Raw genomic sequence first — 20878 nt, forward strand, 5'->3', positions numbered from 1 at the left:
TACTAACATTATACATAATAAATATTTTTCTGTTTAATCTAATCAATCCAACGTTACATAAATTGGTCAGTTCCTTTCTTCCCTTAAACCTCAATCCTCCTCCAAAACATTTTTCTTTATGTTTTGTTCCCATAATTTCAATTTTTGAGTACTTTGTAGGGAATTTTTAAAGTCTCCCAACTCATTACATTCTCAAAACATATATGTTCCGAATTACCTCTTTCTTCCTTATCACACCTCCAAGGTATGCTATTTAACTGAGGAAAAATTATTTTGAGTCTTCTTGGGGTATAAAAATACCTGTGCAAATAGTTCCAAGCAGCAACTCTAAATGTTCTAGACTTTGCTCCATACTCCATACATATGCCCTTCCATTGTTTCTTTGGGAATTGCTTAGCCAGTCTCTTCCCAATCTTTTGTAACCTCCTTGGATTGCTTTCTATAGTTTCTTTGCAATATTTTATGTACCCTACAAATTATCCCGTTTTTTTAACATCAGCTTCTGTTCTAGATTCAGCTATAACAGTGTAGGTCTTTCCTTTAGCATTCACTTATCCTTTTCTCCTTCTCTGCCTATACTAGGATATCAGTCCCTGATAGGGATTGCAGTCTGTAGCCTGCAGTCCAAATGCCTTCTTGGCCTGTTTCCATTCTATTACCTTTCCCTTCTATTTGTTCCCAAATACCTTGTTTCCTTTGCCAGTTTCTTCCAGTAAATTCCAACTCCCTCTTGCCTATTCTTTGTACCACTAACTGCAGTCATCCTTATTGGCAGAATCTTCTTTCTCCATTCCTGTGCTGGCTTACATTTTAGAATGCTTTCTGCTACTTTATGAGTCTAATATTCTCATTACTGTTGTTATCCCCCTTAAGATCTCCATCCAAAATCCTATTTTCTCCTTAATTCTTAACCACCCCCACCTGCTCCATCATCATCATCTCTTTCCACTTTGACTTACAGCTTTCAACTTGTATTATGAATATGAGTCTTAACTGTGTAGCTCTAAAATATCCTTCAAGTCAGACAATCTTATGCCACCTTGTTTTTTTGGAAGAATGAACTTTTCCCACATGACTCTTCCCTTCTTCCCCTCCCAGATAAAATCCTTCAACTATTTATTAATTAATATCCACAGCGTCTCCTCTGGTTGATAAAAATATGCCTAAACTGAGCATAAAACTAAAGGGGCATAGTATATACATATGTATAAAAAATTTTCATAAAGTGGTGGTTTCTTTGTATTGAATATATGTCTCTTTAAGGGTAGCTTGTTTTTTCATTGGTTTTATGTGGGTAAATGGACAGATAATTGTATTGTTAATTGTTTAATCAATGTCATTAATTAATTATTTGTGTATAAAAGGACTGCTGCTGTCTGAATTTATTCATTCCTTGAAGGTGTTTGAGCCGAGGTACCAGAAGCGTTAATAAAAGAACTTGCAGTCTTGATGAGCTCTGTAGCCAGTATTTTTTCATAAAAATAAAGGGACAAAAAACTTTTTTACTGCTTGTATCTTGCTGTCATATCCATAGAGCATAGCTTCCAGTTTCTCAGCTTGTGTATTGTCATATGTTTAGCCTCTTCCCACATATCCTTACATGCCATAACAGAATTCTTTTTAATCCATACCCTTAAATATGTCATCTTATCATGTCCCTATAAATATGGGTATTGCTGAACTAATTCATGCGTGGGTACATAGTTTGCTGCTCTAGCCTTTGTTTTATCTTCATTACTTTTATATCCTGAAAAAACTTGAAACTATCTCAGCTTGAATTTCTGATTCCCTTATTTTCTGTAACAGCGGTTCTAAATATAACACAGATAACAAAGGGGAAAGAGGACATCCCTGCTTGGTTCCTCTATTTAGAAATAACTTATCAGAGAGAAACTCTCGTACTTTGATTTTTGCCTTTGATCGTTCATATATCCTCCTAAGCAACTTTAGTATTGTAGCAGAGAATGCAAATGCTTCCATTGCCTGAATCATAAAATCACAGCTTACTCTATTAAATTGTTATCTTCTGCATCAAGACCCACCACCATCAGCAATAGTATTTTCTTACTTTCTACTTCCCTCTGTATCCTTTATCTACAACCTCTTTTTTCCATTTTTGCACGTATGGTCAGGGTTACTTCAACAGTAACAGTTATCTAAAACTAAGGTTTACACAGCCAGTTGACTAGCTTACTGTTTTAATGATGTCAAATGTTGTCTCCTTTCCAGAAAACCACATAGATCCATATATATATTAATTTTTGGCAAAACATTCGCCATTCTTTTAGCCATTATAGATGTAAACACTTTGTCATCATGCTTTAAAATTGAAATGGGTCTGTATGAAGCTGAGTTTGATCTCTTTACCATCTATAGGTATTACAGCCACCATAACTTTTTATCAGGATGTTGGTGCTTCCCCTTCTTTTAAGTTACTGTTAAACAAAACTTTCCAAGTCTTTATCACTTCCATCACTCTTAGCTTCCAAACTTTATGGAATACCATCTATTACAGGGGACTTGCTTGCAGAGTGGGTATACAACACCATTTTTATCTCATTTCTTCCTATCTTATCCATAAATTGTTGAGCTTCATCAGCCTCTAGCCTTAGCATATTTAAGACTTCCATAAATATTCCCAATTGTACTTTTACTTGATTTCCATATTTCTCAGCTGTGTACATATTTTCATAAAATTTCCAGGATCTCTGGTTATTTTTCTTTTTATCTGCTCTCTATGTTTGACAGCAATAATTCATACTTTCTGTTGCCTAAGTCGCTATGCTAAAAGTTGTGGTGCTCTGGAGTTATTATCAGAAAAATAGCAATTTTCCTAAATGTTTGCATATTATCCACATACTCCCTTATTTTTTTCTTTAGCAGTCTGCATTTGTTCCTCCTCTTGTTCTGTGAGATTTCCCTTATTCTGCAATACTTTAACCTTTGTCCGCTCCTGTAAATAATTCGTGTTGCTTCTTAACCATATCTTATTCTTTTATTTGTACCCTATTTTTAAACTCCACTTTCATTTTATCCCACTCACTAGCTGTAAATTCTGAAGTATTTTCTATCTTTCCTGAAAACTCCCAAATAATATTCATTACCTATGCCTTAAATTCCTTTCTCTTTAAGAGGTAGGTGAGGCAGCACCAGTGTCTCACTTTTATTTCATCACCTGCATTTTATTTTAGTTATTATTGGCTCGTGATCTGAAATAGTTATTGGATATGTGTCAAAGGTTTCACTTAATTGCACTTATTCTTGTGAAATATAATTTCTGTCTAGTCTAACCCAATTATTGTACCTTTTCTCCAAGTTCTTACTACTGAATTCACATCTTGCAAACCAAATATTTTCATAAACTTCTTCTGAAATCTAGCCTTTTACTGTTGTGTTTTCCCCTTTTAGGCCTCTCATACACATCCTCACCATTGCAAATCAAATTTCAGTCCTCATCTGTAAATGATTTTCCCTGGTGAAAGCTGAGAATTTCTCCCAAAATTTTCTTAAGCTCCATAATAGCAGTTTTAGGTGGAATTTAAATATATGCCAGCATATTCCTCTTCCCTTGCCAGTAGATCTTTGTACCACAAATCTACCATTATTATCTTTTTTCCTCTTCTATGATTGATGGAGGTCCTCTAGCAATTAATATAAGTACTCTGCTTTTATGTTGTCCCTGGTAGTCTGCTGAATATCCATACTGAAATCCTTTCTTTGTCAAATTCACAATCTTACTTCTTTCCTAATGAGGCTCCTGCAGCATTGCTCATTGCATGCTGTATTTCTTTATATAAGTCAATACTCTTACCTTTTTGTCTATACCTCTGAGACCATTCAGATTCCATTATAATATGGAAAGTGTTGCCATTGTAATAAGAAGCTAGTATTTCCACCTGTTATATATGACAGCTTTAGATGCCAATGTCTAGATTTTGTGATGCGTGCACACAGTAATGTTTGACAGGTTGAGGTCTTATACAGTTGTTTCTTGTCATTTTCATTTAAACCCATGTCACATTTTCAAATCTTTTTTGTTTTAATGAATGACTTTATAAAAAAAAACATACCCCCAGAGCTTACAAACTTGATGCAGATACATGCAGCTATGTTACATCTTCAAGTATTGAACTTTAATGAGAACAATTGTCCTAAAAAGACAGCGGTAGACACAGGCATAATCTAACCTAAAGTTAAGGTTGTCCATGCATAGATACATGTTAATGTGTGTATTCCTTATTACAGTAATTGCCATCTGTTTTCTTTTTATCTTTTTACTCTCCCAGATATGAAAAATAACTTGCATACCTTCAGAAAACATTAACTTTTAGCCTTAAAGAAACCATTGTTCTGGCTTTTTATTGCACTGTTATCTGCTTGTCTCCATGGAAAGTCAAGAAAATATGTAGCCCTCAGCTGCAGAGTTCTGAAGAAATGCTGAACATTTATTGGTAAAGAAAAACATGTCATTACGTTCAGTGTTTCTTATTTACTTGTTTCCACTTAAAACTTATTAGATTAAGCCAAGGGTCTTAATCTTGACATTCACGTATGCAAAATTAAGAGAAAACATATCATCTCTACATATATTAGGATGTGTGTACCTCTACAACCCATCCTCCACCTCAGTAATGTAAAATTTATAATCTGATAACTTAAAAATGCTTTTATTCTTTCTTTTTTTTTGTCTTTTTGCATTGTAATCCCTACATTTCTTAATACTAAAAATTAAAGATAAAAGGCGTCTGTATAGTTTCTTTATCAGATACAATGTCTGAAGTAAGTTATGTTATGAAAAGTTTCATAGAAATCCTTTTAAGAACAGAAATCGTTTTACTTACAGTTGCCTTTTTCCTTCCCCCTACCCTCCACCACAAAGTATAGACATCCTTTTAAGAACAGAAATTGTTTTACTTACAGTTGCCTTTTTCCTTCCCCCTACCCTCCACCACAAAGTCCATCCAAGCATTAAAGATGAAGTGGAGTAAAAGCTTTTCAGTCCCCCAGAAATTTAACAAAGTTCAGTTCTTTCCACTTTTTCTTGTCCAGTCATATTTCACTATTGTGATTGATGCTTTGTAATCACACATTTATTCACTGATTTATTGGTTACTATTCTTGCTGTTTCCAACTCCGGACATTGGTTCAGTTCCAAGGTACTCCCAATTCTTCTGGTCAACTCCTGTGCTTATCTGTGTCTCTCAAACATTTTCTTTGGAAAGTTGGAAAATTTTAACTGACAAGTTTCTCTAAGACCTTTATTATCAGAAGAATGAGAAGCAGACACCCCCTGTTGCATCTTTAATAATACAGGTCTTGGATGCTTTCCCTTGACTAATTTTGGATCGTATAAATAATGTGCCCTTTCGTTTAACAAATTCTGCTTCGAGTACTAGATTCTTGAGGTGAAAGTGTGATGATTTCCTAACACCTTGTACCTTATCTCTAATGTCAATGAACTATGAGGAATAATGCCTGGATGTCATACCATAGACACAACTCCATTTGGACCTCTCCATATACAAAGGAGATAAGTCTAGTGACTGTGAGAGCAGTATTGAAGCTTGCATTAGTATGATGTCCATTCTTGTAGGGTTTAACATTAGTTGAGCATGTGGAAATCAAAATCTTAAAAAAATTTAACTGAATTATTGTAGAAGAGATGCATCAAAAATCTGAAGGTAGTATGTTCGGAAAAGGGAATGAGCAAATTACATAGAAATAAATAGAATTTGTGTTACCAATAGATGCAGACTAATGTTTAATAGGAGGAGTAAGGTGAAAGAGATAGCAGGAATTGAGCAGTTTATGTAACAATGGAGTGAATGATTGTTTGCATGCAGTATACACATTTTCTTTTTAACAATGTGAAATATCACTATGGTCTGTTTTTTTTAAGGTACGAGTACTTATGCAATTTCACTTGTGATTTCCTAAAGATGGTAAAAAGAGAGCTCTCCATGTTTCATTGTATTTTACTGACACTGCTGTATCATATTGTACTTTAATGTTCATTCTTTACTACACAATTTATTAACATACATTTAATAAATGTACAGTATGAGCAGGTTCTGAGTTTTAATTACAGAAATGAACAATGTGAACCATGAAATGCATGACATGTCTAGACTTAAACATTTTGAACTTTCAGAAGATATTTAGTGCATTTCTTATTCCTTTCTCCCCTGCTGCCATGGGTGACAGAGTTAAACCCTGAGGGTAAGTTATCAGCTTCAAAAATAGTATAACCAGTTTAGGGTGTGCTGGTGTGTATTAATTAATTTTTATGGTGCCACAGATGTCTGCTGAAATCATTTCAGTACCATTTTCCCTTTTAATGTATTGTTTTCTGCATGCTTGAATCTCATCACCTATTCCTGTTGTTGAGAACTTGGATTACTTTCTGATGACTATCTAAAGAGCAGATGCCAGATATTTGACAGGTGTGTGATTAGTAGCTCTGGAAGTTAGACAATTGTTTTTGGGTCTCTGAGGGATATTCATATTCTATCCACTGTCAGCATTGGCACTGTACACTGGAAGGCCACTACCTGAAGCAATGCTTTAGTACCACGTGCTCTTCATTCCTGGTGATTTGTCTGATGGAAGGACATCAACACCAAACTTTCTATGTAGTCATTTGCTTCAAAAGAGTATCTTGGTAATAAAGCCAGCATCCATGTCAGAGGTCATTTTGAAAAACTACTTGAATAAGTTGGTGTTGCAGCAATAACAGGATGTGGAATTCCAAAGTGATATTGAATGTGATACAGTAATTACCCTTGAAATCCGTGTTGGTTTAAAAGTGTAAAATCCTCATGGCCTAAAGGAGGACTTTTGTTTCTGTTGTCATTTTGTAAAATATATGTAATAGTACTGGTATTAGCAACAACTTTACTAGCTGTACTTAGTAACTTTCACAGAAAAATAAGTATTTCTGAAACCTGAATTGCACTTTGATAACTGTATTTAATTATTTTGCTGCTTGTAACAGTTTTGATTCTGCACTTGGAAATTACATTGACTTCTGACTAGTATAGTATAGGCTACATTCAGACATGCTGAATCTAGACTGATATCACTTGAGCACTAAAACAAGTCATCTTACATTAAGAGGGTTTCCCTGCACCCCTGTAGCAGACATGTGTAGCCCAGGATCCATTTGAGTTAGGGATTGCTGGAATATGGCCCTGTGAAGGGCTCTTCTATTGGTAGATTGTGTAAAAACGGTTTAAATTCACTTGTATATAAACTTCGTGTTTGCGTGTAGCTGTGCACCATGCAACAGGGGTTAGTGGTACCCTGTATAGATGCAAACACCTAAAATCAACTTTTTTCCCCAGTCAGTCAGTGAAACCCTTTCAAGCTTCCTTGCTGCAATGAGTGCAACTCAGCTGCACACTGCTGCACTGCTGGCAAATTTGCTGAGTGTTGCCACATTTCTGCCATCTCTAATGCTCAATAGAACAAGTCCTCTTTGTTAACCCTTGAGCAAAGGCAGGCCAAATCTGCCCACCCCTTAACAGTTCTTAAGGTTTAACTCTTCACAAGTTCTTCAGGTTTATCCCCCGAGCAAAGGCTGATCTAGCTGACACCCCTAACCAGTTGTTATGGTTTAACCTGCTCCAATGGACAGTCAGTTTCCCAACATTTCTGCAACCGGCTTGATTGACATGGGCATCCTGAAGCAATGTAGCAATTGCCTCATGCATACTGACAACCATTTGCCAAAAGTCCAGAGACCTCCCAAGTACAAACAACCCACACATACTGGTACAGAAACAGAATCTACCAATACATATAACATGCATGTCAATGTCTCAGCAATTAAATCCCTAAGGCACAACACTTCAAAACCAAATGTCCTGGCCATAGCTGACTAAACGACTAAACACTGGGACACATAGATGTCCCTCTCACCAGACTGGACAAGGAGAAGGTCATGGTCAGTTGCCTGTCAGGAGCCAGGATCTGTTAAATCACGCACACACTCAGTTCACTCAGCAGCATTTTCCTTTATGACTCTGTCATAGTACATGTTGTAGTGAATGACTTGAGGCATACTGATAGAACTCTCAGATTATGTGCGCTAGGAGGCTATGTTCATAGTCTTAAGCAGCATTCTACCTTCACCTAGGGTGATACCACAGTATGGACAAAAATGTCTGATTTCAACAATTGGCTTAGCTTCTGGTGTCACTTCAAGGGGATCCAGTAGATGTCAGCCTGGGAAGACATGGCTGACAGACCTCAATGTTTCACCTGTCTGCTCAACGCTTTATGATATTGGCAAATATGCCTATTCCCCCATAGAGCCTTTTTTAGACTATGTCAAAACAACAAAATTTCCAACGTAAAAATATACATGAGAGACAAACTCAAGATCATGCTGCTTAATGCTAGGAGCCTAAACAGTAACCTTTACTCCCTGGAACTACTCCTCACCTTGGAAAATTCTGACATCTGTGCTGTCACTAAGACTTGGTTCAAGGCCACAGAGAGTACCCCAGCTGTGAAGGGCTTGAAATCCTTCCACAGTTTCAGATCCTAAAATGAGCATGAAAGAACCAAAAGTGAAGGTGTATCCATTTTCATGAATTCTAAATACACCTCATTACTGGTGAAACAGTACGACTCTCTTGAGCTCCTCCAGGTATAAATAACTATAGGTATAATACCCTACCACATCATAGCTAGTTACAGTTTTTCCACCAAGAATGAGAAGAAACACACCACCTAACTGGACTTGCTAGAAATGCTCAATATACAGCCAAATACCTTGGTCATGAGTGACTTCAACTACCCATCCATTGAGTGGGAGACTTATATCAGCACAAACACATATGCTCTGAAGTTCCTGGAGTTTAATTCAAATGCACTGGAACAATTAGTCTGCACCCCCACATGGGGATCAAATATCCTAGACTTAGTACTCACCAACATGGGGGGGGGGGGTTACTGCACTACCCCAGTGCGTTGCCCTCCCTAGTTAAGTCAGACCATAAATATGTCTCATTTGAAGTAAAGATCAAAACTAACACCCCCACAGGAGAAAAAAAAACTGAAAAATTTCTCCAAAGCCAACTATCGCCTACTAAACAATGGTATAAATGGCTTTAAACCCCTGCTAATGCAGGCAGCAACGACTCCTATGCAGAGAAATACAGAAATGCCCTGTATAGCCACTTAAATAAATGTATTGACTCGTCTGCACCTGATAGGACTAAAACCAGGTCCTCCAGTGAAAACAAGCCACCTTTGTGGACTGGAAGTATAAATAAGTTATATAAGAAAAGAAAGAAATTGATATCTAAGAACAAGAGGGAAATTAATCAGCAAAGGAAGATTACCCTACACGACTTAAACAAGCAAATCAGAAACCTTGTAAAGTCCTCTAAAGCTAGTTATGAGACTAAACTTGCATCCCAAGCTAAACACAGTCATAAGGCATTCTTTAGCTATGTCCAAAACCTCAAAGGGAACACCCAGATGTGTGCCAAACTTATAGTGGATGGCACCACTCACACCGAACCTGAAGAAATTGCCAACCTGCTGGCTGACAGATTTAGAGAAAATTTCACCCCCCTGTCCCCACCAGCCATACCCCATATCATTCCTGACAACAGTCCTCTACTGATTATTTCCAAAGAATAGGTCATTCAAGCACTCTCCAAGGCCTAACGTATTGGCTCTATGGGACTAGATAACATCCGAGGCTGCTTACTAAACTGTCTAAAACAAGGCTTAGTGGAATCACTCAGCTGTCTCCTTAAACACAACCTGAGCACTGGTTTTGTGCCAGAGGAGTAGAGAACAGCAACAGTAATCCCCTTACACAAAGGGGGTTCATCAACTGACCCTGGGAACTATAGACCCATTAGCTGGACCAGCCTTATCTGCAAGGCAATGGAAAGAATCATCATGGACCTTATAAACCAGGATCCAGGCAACCTTCAAACTCTGGACCTAACCCAGTTTGGCTTTGTCCACGGTATACCTTGCTTACTAAACCTGGTGGACTTCTTCAAGAATGTCATGAAAGCGCTATCAAAGTTGGGGAGTCCACTTCCTCCAGTAGACCAGTTACCAGTGGTTTACCACAAGAATCTGTACTAGGCCATCTACTCTTTCAAATCTACTTTTTTGAAGTCCTGACAAAAGTAAATGGCATGTGGCTTACCATATTTGCAGACTGTAAACTGGGCTCATTCATGCAGTCCCCCAATGACATTGACAAATTACAGAAGCGACTGATACAGACAAATGATTGGTGCCAGAGCCTTGGACTGAAAATAAATGTAAAAAAATGCCTCATCATACCCTTTAGGAAAGAAGTAGCTTCTGTTATTTACAAGATAGGTAGCACCCATCTAAGATCAAACACAGTGGTGCGACACTTGGAAATGTAGGTTGGTAGCAGTCTAAGCTTTGATCACCATGTGTCCATAGTGATAAACAAGGCCTTCTACACTACACATCTCATAAATAGGGGCATCGCATCCACTATTAGGAAGGTCATAACTTCACTGTACCTGACCCTTATCAGACCTCTGATTGAGTACAATGCTCCCTTCTGCATGTACCTCAACAGACACCTGCAGCAGCTGGAGACACCACAGAGGTTACTAACCAAAATAATTCAGGGCCTTCAAGACATGACCTACACGTAAAGACTGAAAGCCCTGTCACTGTACTCTGTGTCATACAGACTGCTGAGAGGTGACCTATCCTGGCCTACAGAGCAGTCTCTGACCCTGCCCTAATGGAAATACTGCACATCCGTAAGTCAAATGGGACAAGAGTTACTTGCTCCAGGGATCTTAATCTAGCCTGTGATGTTAACAGCACATGCGGGAGAGACAGATATGCCTCCCAGAGATTACCGCTCCTGTGGAATAAGCTCCCACTTAATGTGAAGCAGAGCTACTCAGTGACCTTATTTAAGCGCAGTCATTAACTGTTGGATGGGTAACTGCAAATTCCCCCTGGGTGTGGCACCTATGGCCCTCATGGACAGGAGCAGTAGGTCCTCATCATAGAATTGCTCTACTAATAACGACCATTTAACCATGGTCAATTAGGGTACTTGGGATATTTTACATGGCTAGGTTTGTAAAGACCATGTCATAGTACCCATGAACCTATGAATCTTTGAGAATCATGATAATATAAAACTGCTACTTAAGTACACAGTTCCAGCTTTGTTGTCACTTTGCACCATGGCAACAGCAGTGACCTTCACTGAAATAATCATGTTACAGTGCAATATATATGACACTGTGTTATTACAACAGTCTAACAGAAATGCATGCATGTTTAAGTCTTACACTAGAAATTAATGGAATTGAACTGTGCGAATTACCCTCATTCACCTCTGTATTTATATTCTGATGTGTTACTCGTGTTTTTAATTAAACACACACTTGATACATTAAGAATGCATATGGAACATCCAGCATTGAGGTCTGTCCATGATGTCTTCTGATGTAATTTGCAATAAATTCACACCAGGATGTAAAAGTTAGGGGAATCACAGTATCTCATTATTCAGATATCTCACTCTAATATTAAGGAATTTTCAAAACTGTCACAACATCAATAATTCAAGAAAGAATAATAATGCTTGAAAAAGTAGTGCAATGAAAGGCAGTGTGCTGCAAAATACGACTTTGGTGTAATTTTAAAATATATTTCTTTCAATGTACATCTACAGCCAAATGGGTTTTTACCTAACCCCAATTGCCATGTACAAAGAAAACATCATTTTAATAGCACACTGTGCCTGATTTCCAAAGGAGATGTTTATCTAGATGCTTAATTATTTGGGATATCCCTCATTATTTCCTTCTTGTATTTGTATCATAATGTGCGACTCAGAGAGATAACTATATGTCATTGTTTTGTGACCATAAAAAGTAATTATACAGGTCACTAGTCTGTGTGTGTGTGTGTGTGTGTGTGGGTATGTATGGGTATGTTATCATTCACATGTGACCATGCTTCATATCTCAGGTAGAAAATGTGACGGGAAACTATAATTATGAGCCTGAACAAAAAAGTTATTTAAGGTACTTTTTTCAAGAATAACATTAATATGTAAATAACTTAGTCTGTGCAAGAGTTTGCCACTAAACACATGACAAATTAAATGATGTTATTGCAACCCACAAACTGACAGTGTCTATTTATTAACCAGCTAAGTGGACAGATCCAGAGACCTTAGTTGTGACTTGAGTCGCAAAGGAACAAATTATTTGTTGAATTGCAGTAGAACAATTTGTTGAATTACTTGCAGATTATCTGACAATTAAAAGTGGTACTCATGTTAGAGTATAGTAAAGAGAGTATACCACAGGCAAGTGAGAATAAAATGCTGTGTGAAAAGCAAGCAGTTTCTGTCTTTCAAAAAGTAATTCACTTATGATATTCACTGAGGAATAATGTTGAGACGCTAAACATGAGAAATCAGAAATAGTGAAAATGAAGGAAATGGGATTACTCTCATTATAAGTCTGCAGAGGGGTACTACTCAGCAAGTGTCGATATCACTATAGGGCACTCTGTGTCATGCTGAAAGTACATAATAGTGGTAAAAACCATTGGAAAATGGACTCACTCAACCTGGCAGCCCCATCGTACCATTTTGGGGTATAAAGAGTTAAAAACATTCACATTCAATGATATTAGTACCTTCATAATATCAGTATGTGATGAGAAATGTTTCTTTTAGGTTTTTGGTGCCATTGGCCTTTAAATTGCTTGATGGTAGAGGGAGACAGTATCAGTTTTGCCTTTGTATTGTGATTTTACTTGTCTTTTATATAGTGTTAACTTTCTCTCTGTTCATGCTTGGAGCTTTTCTCCCCGGGCCTCTACTGAAAAAGGACATATATCCAGTTAGACTAGCCCGGTCAACAAATGTAAAATAAATAAAATAATAAATAAAAAAAATTAAGTGCAGTCAACATTCTATGTCCCATCCATCCCTATCTTCCCCTTCACCCCTTCTTTACCTACACATGTTTAGAAGGCAGCATGGGATGCTGTCTGTTCCCATAGGAGCTGTGTTTTTGCCTTGGATATGGTTTTGAGGACCTGTTCTTCAGATATGTAGGATGGGGGGGAGGGAGTTGGGGTAAGGTTTGTTGTAAGTTAGGGTAGGATAAGGGAGTTAAATCTTCACCAAACCTATTTACTAGCAGGTTTTCTATCTCTGTGGGGTCAGTGTGTGTGATATCATTGGCCACTAGTTCTGCATATGCCTGGGTCGTACCCTTTAGGTTACATATGTAGCTGCAAAAGGCCTTATGGTTATCCTTGGTTGTACTTGCCAAGTTTCTCTCAAAGGAGCCCTTGGAGGATTTGACAAATTTTCTTCTTTGCCTGTTTAGGCTGAGGAGGGTGCTTCTCCATTGTTGGGGCCTTGCCTTTGTTTTCATGGACAGCAACTTTATGTATTTAATGCAAAGATTGTTGATGCTGGATGTCCACCATGGCAGCTCGTTTTTACTTGGGGCTCTGGTTTTGATTCTTTCTGGTATGGCCATGTTTATACAATTATGCAAGTGATTGTACAGGACGTTTGTGTAAGCTTCGGCATAGTTACCACTTCCAGCTTGGAGTGGGACTTGGAATGCATTTACACCTTCACCTAGGAGGGTATAGTTTGCCTTGGTAAAGTTTTTTAATCTGATTTTACCCTTTGTGAGTTCTGCTGTTAATGCCGGCTTGGAGGTGACCGATTTGTGGTCAATTGTAACTAAAGAGGGTCAGACACTTGCAGCAGTGCATCTGTTTGACATGTTGATGAGGACCATATCCAAAATGTTTGTTCTCCTTCTTGGGGTGCAAATTATTTGTTCCAGGCCATTTGAATTAACAAAGGTAAGGAACTTTTGTGCTAGCGAGTTTGGGCTAGCGTAGGTTTCCCAGTTGATGTTGGGATAATTGAAATCCGCCATAATCAGTGTGCTTGATAAAATTTGGATTGGCTGAGTGTCATGACCCATGGAGGGGGATCTATAACTGGCTATAAATTGAATGGAGGTGGACCTGGAGTAACTCCATGGAGTTGTCCAGTCTAACTAGACAGCAGGTGAATTTATCTCAAACATAGATTGAAACATCACCTCCTTTGGATTTCATATGTTCCTTTTTGCAGTCTAAAGGTGTGGAAGGCATTGCAGCCTTGCAAGGCTGCTGTACTCTCTGAGGCCTTGAACCAGGTTTCTGTGACTGCACAGACATCTACATCGTCTAGTGATAGAAGTGCTTCCAGGGAGTGCAGTTTTTGGTTTAAGCTCCTAGCATTTAGCAGCATGACCCTTATTTTGTTCTGATTATTTAATTTCACATTGGTAATGTTGTGCAACTATATATCCCATGAATGCAGGCTACTACCTCAGATCTCTCCTCAGCTTTTAGCTTAAAGAGGTCTCCTTTTGCCAGGAGGTAAGTTTTTTCTTGTTAAAGAAGAAAAAAGTTTAGTTAGGGGTTTAATTTCCCTTCAGTGTAAGGTTAGCCTGTATTTAGTACAGCCGTGTGAGTGCTGTCAGAAAATGTCCCCTGACAGGCGTCACACTTCTCTTGTTAATGGGCCTGGGGCCTTTGCACCTACAGGACTCCTGTCGTTATGTCATGCCTTAGCCAGAGAGTCCTGCAGGAAAGGTTCATCACGGCCCCTCCCTTCGACAAACAGTTCTTCTCTGGTGATGGCTCTGGCGGGCGCGTGTGGGTGGCGAAACCACTAAGGATCCTTCAGTTTCCTGTACATCCCTAATAAGGATTCTAGGATATATGGGGTATGATGGAAGGATTTGTTTTCTTTTCAGACCTTGCAATGCCTTGCTGCTGAATTACCTTTGTCACTTCACCAGGCTTCTTCGATATTCTCAAGGAACTGGGAGAGGAAAGTAGTCAGGATCCTTCAGCTGCTGGGGCTCAGGAAATTGCCTCTCCAGCTAGCTATCCTGAATCGATATCTAACTCCGGTTCCAAGCCACCTGAGTTCTCGTACTGGCCAAGTGTTTCTCCACCCCGGACCATCCTTACCGTCCAGAGACTACACCTTACAGCTTTGCAAGAGTTCAGGAACACCCGACAATTTTGCAAGAGTCCTGAATCCTTTCTAATTTCAAGCATTTTTCTTGCTGTTAGACAATCGCCAACCTTTTAAAGTGTCAAAGTTAGATACCAGGTCAATGTTAGCCAGGCTTCTGTCACAAAGACAAATCAAAAGCCAAGGTTTGTTCAGCTTGTTCTTGGAAAGTTCTAGCAGCTGTGGTTCTAGCCCCAAGCCTCTTGCCCATTGGCTCGGCTTTCTGTTCAGCTCTTGTTCTTCTTCCACATGCGCCGGTACCGTCGCATCCACGATACGCCCATGTTGCACTACTGATCTGCCCATGCAGATCTGCGTTAGTGACACAGTTATCCAGGGTGTATCTCTTCTTCCTCATCATCTCCCTCTTTCTTTTCATCCCCAGTCTCCTCCACCCTCCACAGTCACCACGGACCACGGTGGGGGGGGGGTGGGTGGCATTAGGATTAGGCAGGAGACGGTACGGGACGCAAGCACATCATAGACACATGCATGAGATGAGATGAGAGCCTGGAGACTATTTCCTTAAGCTCTCCCCATCCCCACTTAATTTCACAAGCTATTTTGCACAAGACGGAGACGGACAACCGTGGCCGGGTAACAACACAAGAGGCGGAACTATGGTCCTATCCAGGTCGTCGAAGCTCTCAGACTTTTGGCAATGGGCTCTCTTCTCTCAGCGGTTTCTGATAGCAACGCTAACGACAACCCCGCAGGGTCAACCTCCAGGGCGGACAGGTTAAGATCTATTCTGATGCCTACTCTACTCTCCTCAATCTCAATGTAGTGGATCAGATTTTTTTTTTTCTGGCGGCTTGCCTTGTTGCGATCTTTTCTTTAAACTCTACTGCCCAGCAGGTGCCCAGATTACTACACTTTCCACCTCTTCCTCTTCACATCTTGAGACTCTACTCCAGGATTGGCCTTCCCTCGGGGACTATGCTTTTCCTTTTCCTCCATTGATTTGTTCCACAAGTCATTCAAAAGCCACCGTTTTGAGAGCCAAATTGATCTTTTGAGATGTTGCCTAAAAAAGGCACTATGGGGGTGGCAAGAGCCTTTGCCATCAGCTGAAAGCCTAGAGGTGTCAGGTGTAAACCGTCTCTGGGAAAGCAGTGAGGTTTGTTGATCATGCTTCCTAGGCTGACAGGAACTGGATTCTCTTTGAATGACACCAAAAAAACTGAGCCAGTTATTGAAATCAGTCATTTTTTGTTTATACTGTGGCATCATTCTAGGTGAAGGTAGTATGCTGCTCAAGGATAGAAGCATAGTTGTCTGGGACACCTACTCAATAAGCTCAACCAAGTCTTTCTTCATATAGTCCAGTGATGCATGTCTCATTAGCTATTTCTGGTTCATGATCTGAAATAGTTATTGGATGTGTGTCAAAGCTCTCACTTAAATGCACATATTCCTTTGAAATATAATTTGTCTAGTCTAGCCCAGTTATTGTACCTTGGCGTATAATGTGTAAATTCTCTCCGAGTTTCTACTACTGAATTCACATCTTCTATACCAAATATTTTCATAAATTTCTTCAGGAATCTATCCTCTTTTGTTATATTTTCACTTCTAGGCCCTAAGATTTATTCTCACTGTTGCAAATTAAGTTCCAGTCCTCACCTGTAAGTAATATTCCTTGCTGAAAGCTGATTATTTCTCCCATTTTTTTAAAGCTCCATAATAACAGTTTTAGGTGTAATATAAGTACATGCCAGCGTAATTCTCCTCCTTTGCCAGTAGCCCCCTTGCTACCACAAATCTGCCATTATTACTGATCTTTTTTTTCTTTTCTTTCACTATTGGAGATCCTCTAACAGTTCGTTATACGTACTCCTCTTTTCCTGGGTCCCTGATATTCTGATGAATATTTGTCCTGAAATCCTTTCTTTATGAAATTCACATGCTCAGTTCACCACTGTGAGACCATTTACATTCCAAGATAATATGTAAAGTGTATAAGTAGTTATTATTCCCACCTATTATATTTGACAGCTTTTTTTAGATGTTTTTTTTCAGCTTTTGTGATACATGCACCCACTAATGTTTGTCAGGTTGATCTTTTATACAGTTGATTTTTTTGTCACTTTTTACAAGTCTTTTCATTTTAATGAAAACATTCAAAAAACACACCAGAGTACTCCCATAACCTATTAACTTAATGCAAACACACAAAACTGTATACGCCTTCAAGTAATGAAGTTTAATCCTCCTAAATGAAATAAATAGACACCTGCACACACAGTTATTATCTGAACTAAAGTTAATGTTATCCATGCTAATGTGCATGTTACTGGCTGTGATCCTATCTGCAATGATTATAGTGCCTGTTCTTGTTTTATCTTTATTCCCCTCCCATATATGAAAAATAACTTGCTTGCTTTTAGAAAGCATTAACTTTTGGCCACAATGAAACTAGTGCTGTGACTTTTTATTGCTCTATAATCAACATCTCTCCATGGAAACATAAGAAAAAAAAATAGCCCTCAACTGCAGGCTTCTAAAATATTGCTGATCATTCATTGCTGAAGGGAAACTTTTCATTACATTAATTGTTCTCTTATTTACTTTTTTCAACTAAAGAATTATTAGATTAAGCCAAGGGTCATAATCCAGACATAAATCTATTTCAAAACTATTCTGTCTGTCTATTTATTTTTCTTTCTCTGACTATCTATATATGAATGTATGTTTGAAAACATGTAATGAAATCTACACTTGAAAATTGGAGGAATAATTCACACATTTTCTAATATGGAATTGGAATTTCTTTTTCTTAACAACCCTTAAGTCAGTGTCCATAATCACTGATGCCAAACATTGCAGTGCTGTCATCACAACCTGTCAGTATGACTGCTTCAGTAATTTTATAGCCATTTTTCATTTTATACTTGGTTAAAGAAAGGATTAAAGATTCAGAGTTTAAATATTGTGTTCCAATTCACTTATTTTAAAAGAAATAACTGGAATTGACAGAAGAGTAATGAGCATGTATTCTGCATTATACAATAATGGCTTATTACTATACAAAAATGAGCATGCTGATTGGACAGCCCAATCAGCATGGCCGCTGTAAATTGACTCTATACCAGCAGAAAAAAGTCCGGCTGCTGAAGTACCATTTGGCGGCCAGGCTTTCTTTTGGCATATGCTTAGGAAACAGAGCAAAATATAAGAAAAATCAGGAAACAGAAACTTATCTGAATTTCTTTGTATTTCTGCACTGTCCCTACTAAAATTTCTGCATGTAACTGACAAGACATACCTGTCAACTGTCCAGATTTTCACAGAATGTCTAGATTTCCTCATAGTTTTGGTCTTTTCCTCATAAAAAATTTAATTTGTTGGCAAGCAACTGGGAATTAAAGTAATTAATTAATGACAGGCAGTTCAGGTTCAGGCTTCATATCCTTCAGAACATGCACACTAACACAAAACCTATTGTTTCACTAATTTCCTAGGTTTATAGGAGTAAAGTTTAAAATCTGTCCCTATTTTTGAACTTTTGTTCCCATTATGTTGGGCTCTGTTTAGGTCTTCAAAAAGCACAACCAGGAAAAGTCACCGACAAGAACAAGTAGATGAATCCTTTATTAAAAAATGGCAATACACGTAAAAACAAGCGCTTTCGCTCGGTAAAATACCAAGCGTTTTCAAGTTGAAATACTTGAAAAAGCTCGGTATTTTACAGAGCGAAAGCGCTTGTTTTTACGTGTATTGCCATTTTCTAATAAAGGATTCATCTACTTGTTCTTGTCGGTGACGTTTCCTGGCTGTGCTTTTTGAGGTTCTTGGTTTTGTTGCACCTTTTGGGTTCCTCTGTTTAGGTCTCTTGCATTAAGAGGTTATAATGGTAGGAAAAAAAGCAGTGTAGATTCTTTTTTCTCTGCTGCTTCTCCTGACCAGCACTGATGTACTGTGCGTGAGAATGTAAGTCCCACACGCATGCACGGTACATCAGTAAACAAGAAAGAACATGTTGGAACACTACAGCACCCTTATCCAAAGTCATTATTTAAGAAGGTAAGTAATTTCTTTCTTAAATAATGTCATTCTGTAATAGCAGTAATCATCCATTTCTGTTTGTGGGTATGTCAAGATTTACCCACAGCTGGTTTTGTTTAATCACTCGGGCTTCGCCATTGTGATCAAACCACGACAACCTTAGGTAAATCCTAATATACCTCGTTATGGGTTATTGCTTAATAATACAACAGATAATTCAGAGTGTAATGAAATGACAGTTTGGGCTTAAAGATATTACTTGGTCCATTGCCAGTGCAAATGAGAAGTAGTGGTACAAAAGAAGGAATTGCCTGGATAATGTCTGTTCTGTTTTCATGAGAATATTGTGATTCTGTCATTTTTATGAGCCAAGGTCAAGACAATAAGGCACTTGAGTAGCACTAAAAACAGTCTAACCTAGTCAGTCTGGAAAATGAATAAAGCTAGCTGAAATAATTTGAGAACAGAGTCAGTATAAAAAATAGTCTGTCTTAATTCCTTGACTCATTGTGATATATTCCATCTTTATTTCACACTACTTTCATATTAACTGAGTCATGTCTTTATGCTTTATTGAAAAAATATCAAATGAGTAACATGTTAACCTAAAAGGGCACATTTATCATTCTGAATTGTTTAAATATGGCATGCTTTAGACTGTAAAACATTGTACATTGAATATATAATGGTATGCAGCCAGATACAACAGAACAGTTTAATAGACTAGTGGTGACCAAAAATTACTGCCTCGGTTGTGTGGCTCCTCCTTGTCCAGATGATTCTAGCAGGCCCAATAAAAAAAAAGTTAAAAGATCTTGCTCTCCTTTTTAATGATATTTTCCCAGCAGCTCTTACTTCCAGTGTAAATTCTGCTGTGATATTGTTAAAAGCATGTGCCAGACCCAATTACTGTTTCCTTACTGCAGCACAGACTCCTCAGCTTACTTTAGCTGCTTTTCAGTATTTTCAGTGTTAGTGTTACTGAAATAAACTGTCATAAGGAACTGTATTATATATATTAATTGAGATCAGTGGGTGACATCAGGTGATCATGTCAAGACAACTGTATTTCGAGCTGACTCGGTGGGTATTAAAAGTAAGTGACAAATTAAAAATATATACGTCCGATTCTTAATGGAGTTAAGATTTGTGAAACAGCACTTTCAAAGTAATCCATTTGTGAGCCAGTCGCCTACTAGGAAGCAACAGTAGAGTTCTTGAGGAAACTCAGATTAAAAACAGTTACAATATCCTTACACTAAACTAGACAGTAACAAGGAGTAAATAAATATGGGGATTTGACTCTTGTCTTTTAAGTATTTTATGTTGGCTTAATGAAGCAAAGCCAGATTGTTATATTAAGGAAAGCGGCTGTCAGTGTGATGTCCTTAGATGTTTTGCTGGCATTGTGGTACCGCATGTGTCATGTAATGTTTTATTTGCGATAGGCACAGCAACACCACAGCAGTCTGAACTCATAACTGGGAATCTTAGAAGTGGTTTACTAAAGTTTTGCTGAGCAGTCCATTCGTTGTGGGTACTAGTTTGACATGATGCAGATGGTAATGTATATTTTTTCTTTCAGGAATTCCTCAGGTGGCTCAGTGCAAATTTAGCCTCCCCTTGAAACTTGTTTGCTCCCCAGCTCAGCCTTCGAAGAATGCAAATTACAAAATAACTATTGACACCAACAAGCCTCCTGTTAATCTCACCAGCCTTTTCCCAGGTATGTATGATGTGTAATTTATTAATTTGATGTTGCACTGAATATGA

The 20878-nt window shown here is 38.2% G+C and overlaps 1 protein-coding gene across 3 annotated transcripts in view; it reads left to right on the forward strand.

The window, feature by feature from the left end:
* The window catches only part of BBS9 (Bardet-Biedl syndrome 9), a 2479230-nt gene that overhangs the window by 1226806 nt on the left and 1231546 nt on the right, over positions 1-20878 (forward strand). For 2 of the 3 annotated variants that reach the window (XM_044065020.1, XM_044065021.1), the window contains exons 15-16: positions 6205-6219; positions 20691-20831. In XM_044065020.1, coding sequence (XP_043920955.1) covers positions 6205-6219; positions 20691-20831 — 156 coding nt within the window. The remainder of the gene's footprint in view (positions 1-6204; positions 6220-20690; positions 20832-20878) is intronic. The other variant, XM_044065022.1, reaches the window with a different exon arrangement.

Source organism: Protopterus annectens, chromosome 3.part0 (assembly GCF_019279795.1).
Source record: "Protopterus annectens isolate FY-2018-M chromosome 3.part0, PAN1.0, whole genome shotgun sequence".
NCBI lineage: Eukaryota > Metazoa > Chordata > Ceratodontiformes > Protopteridae > Protopterus > Protopterus annectens.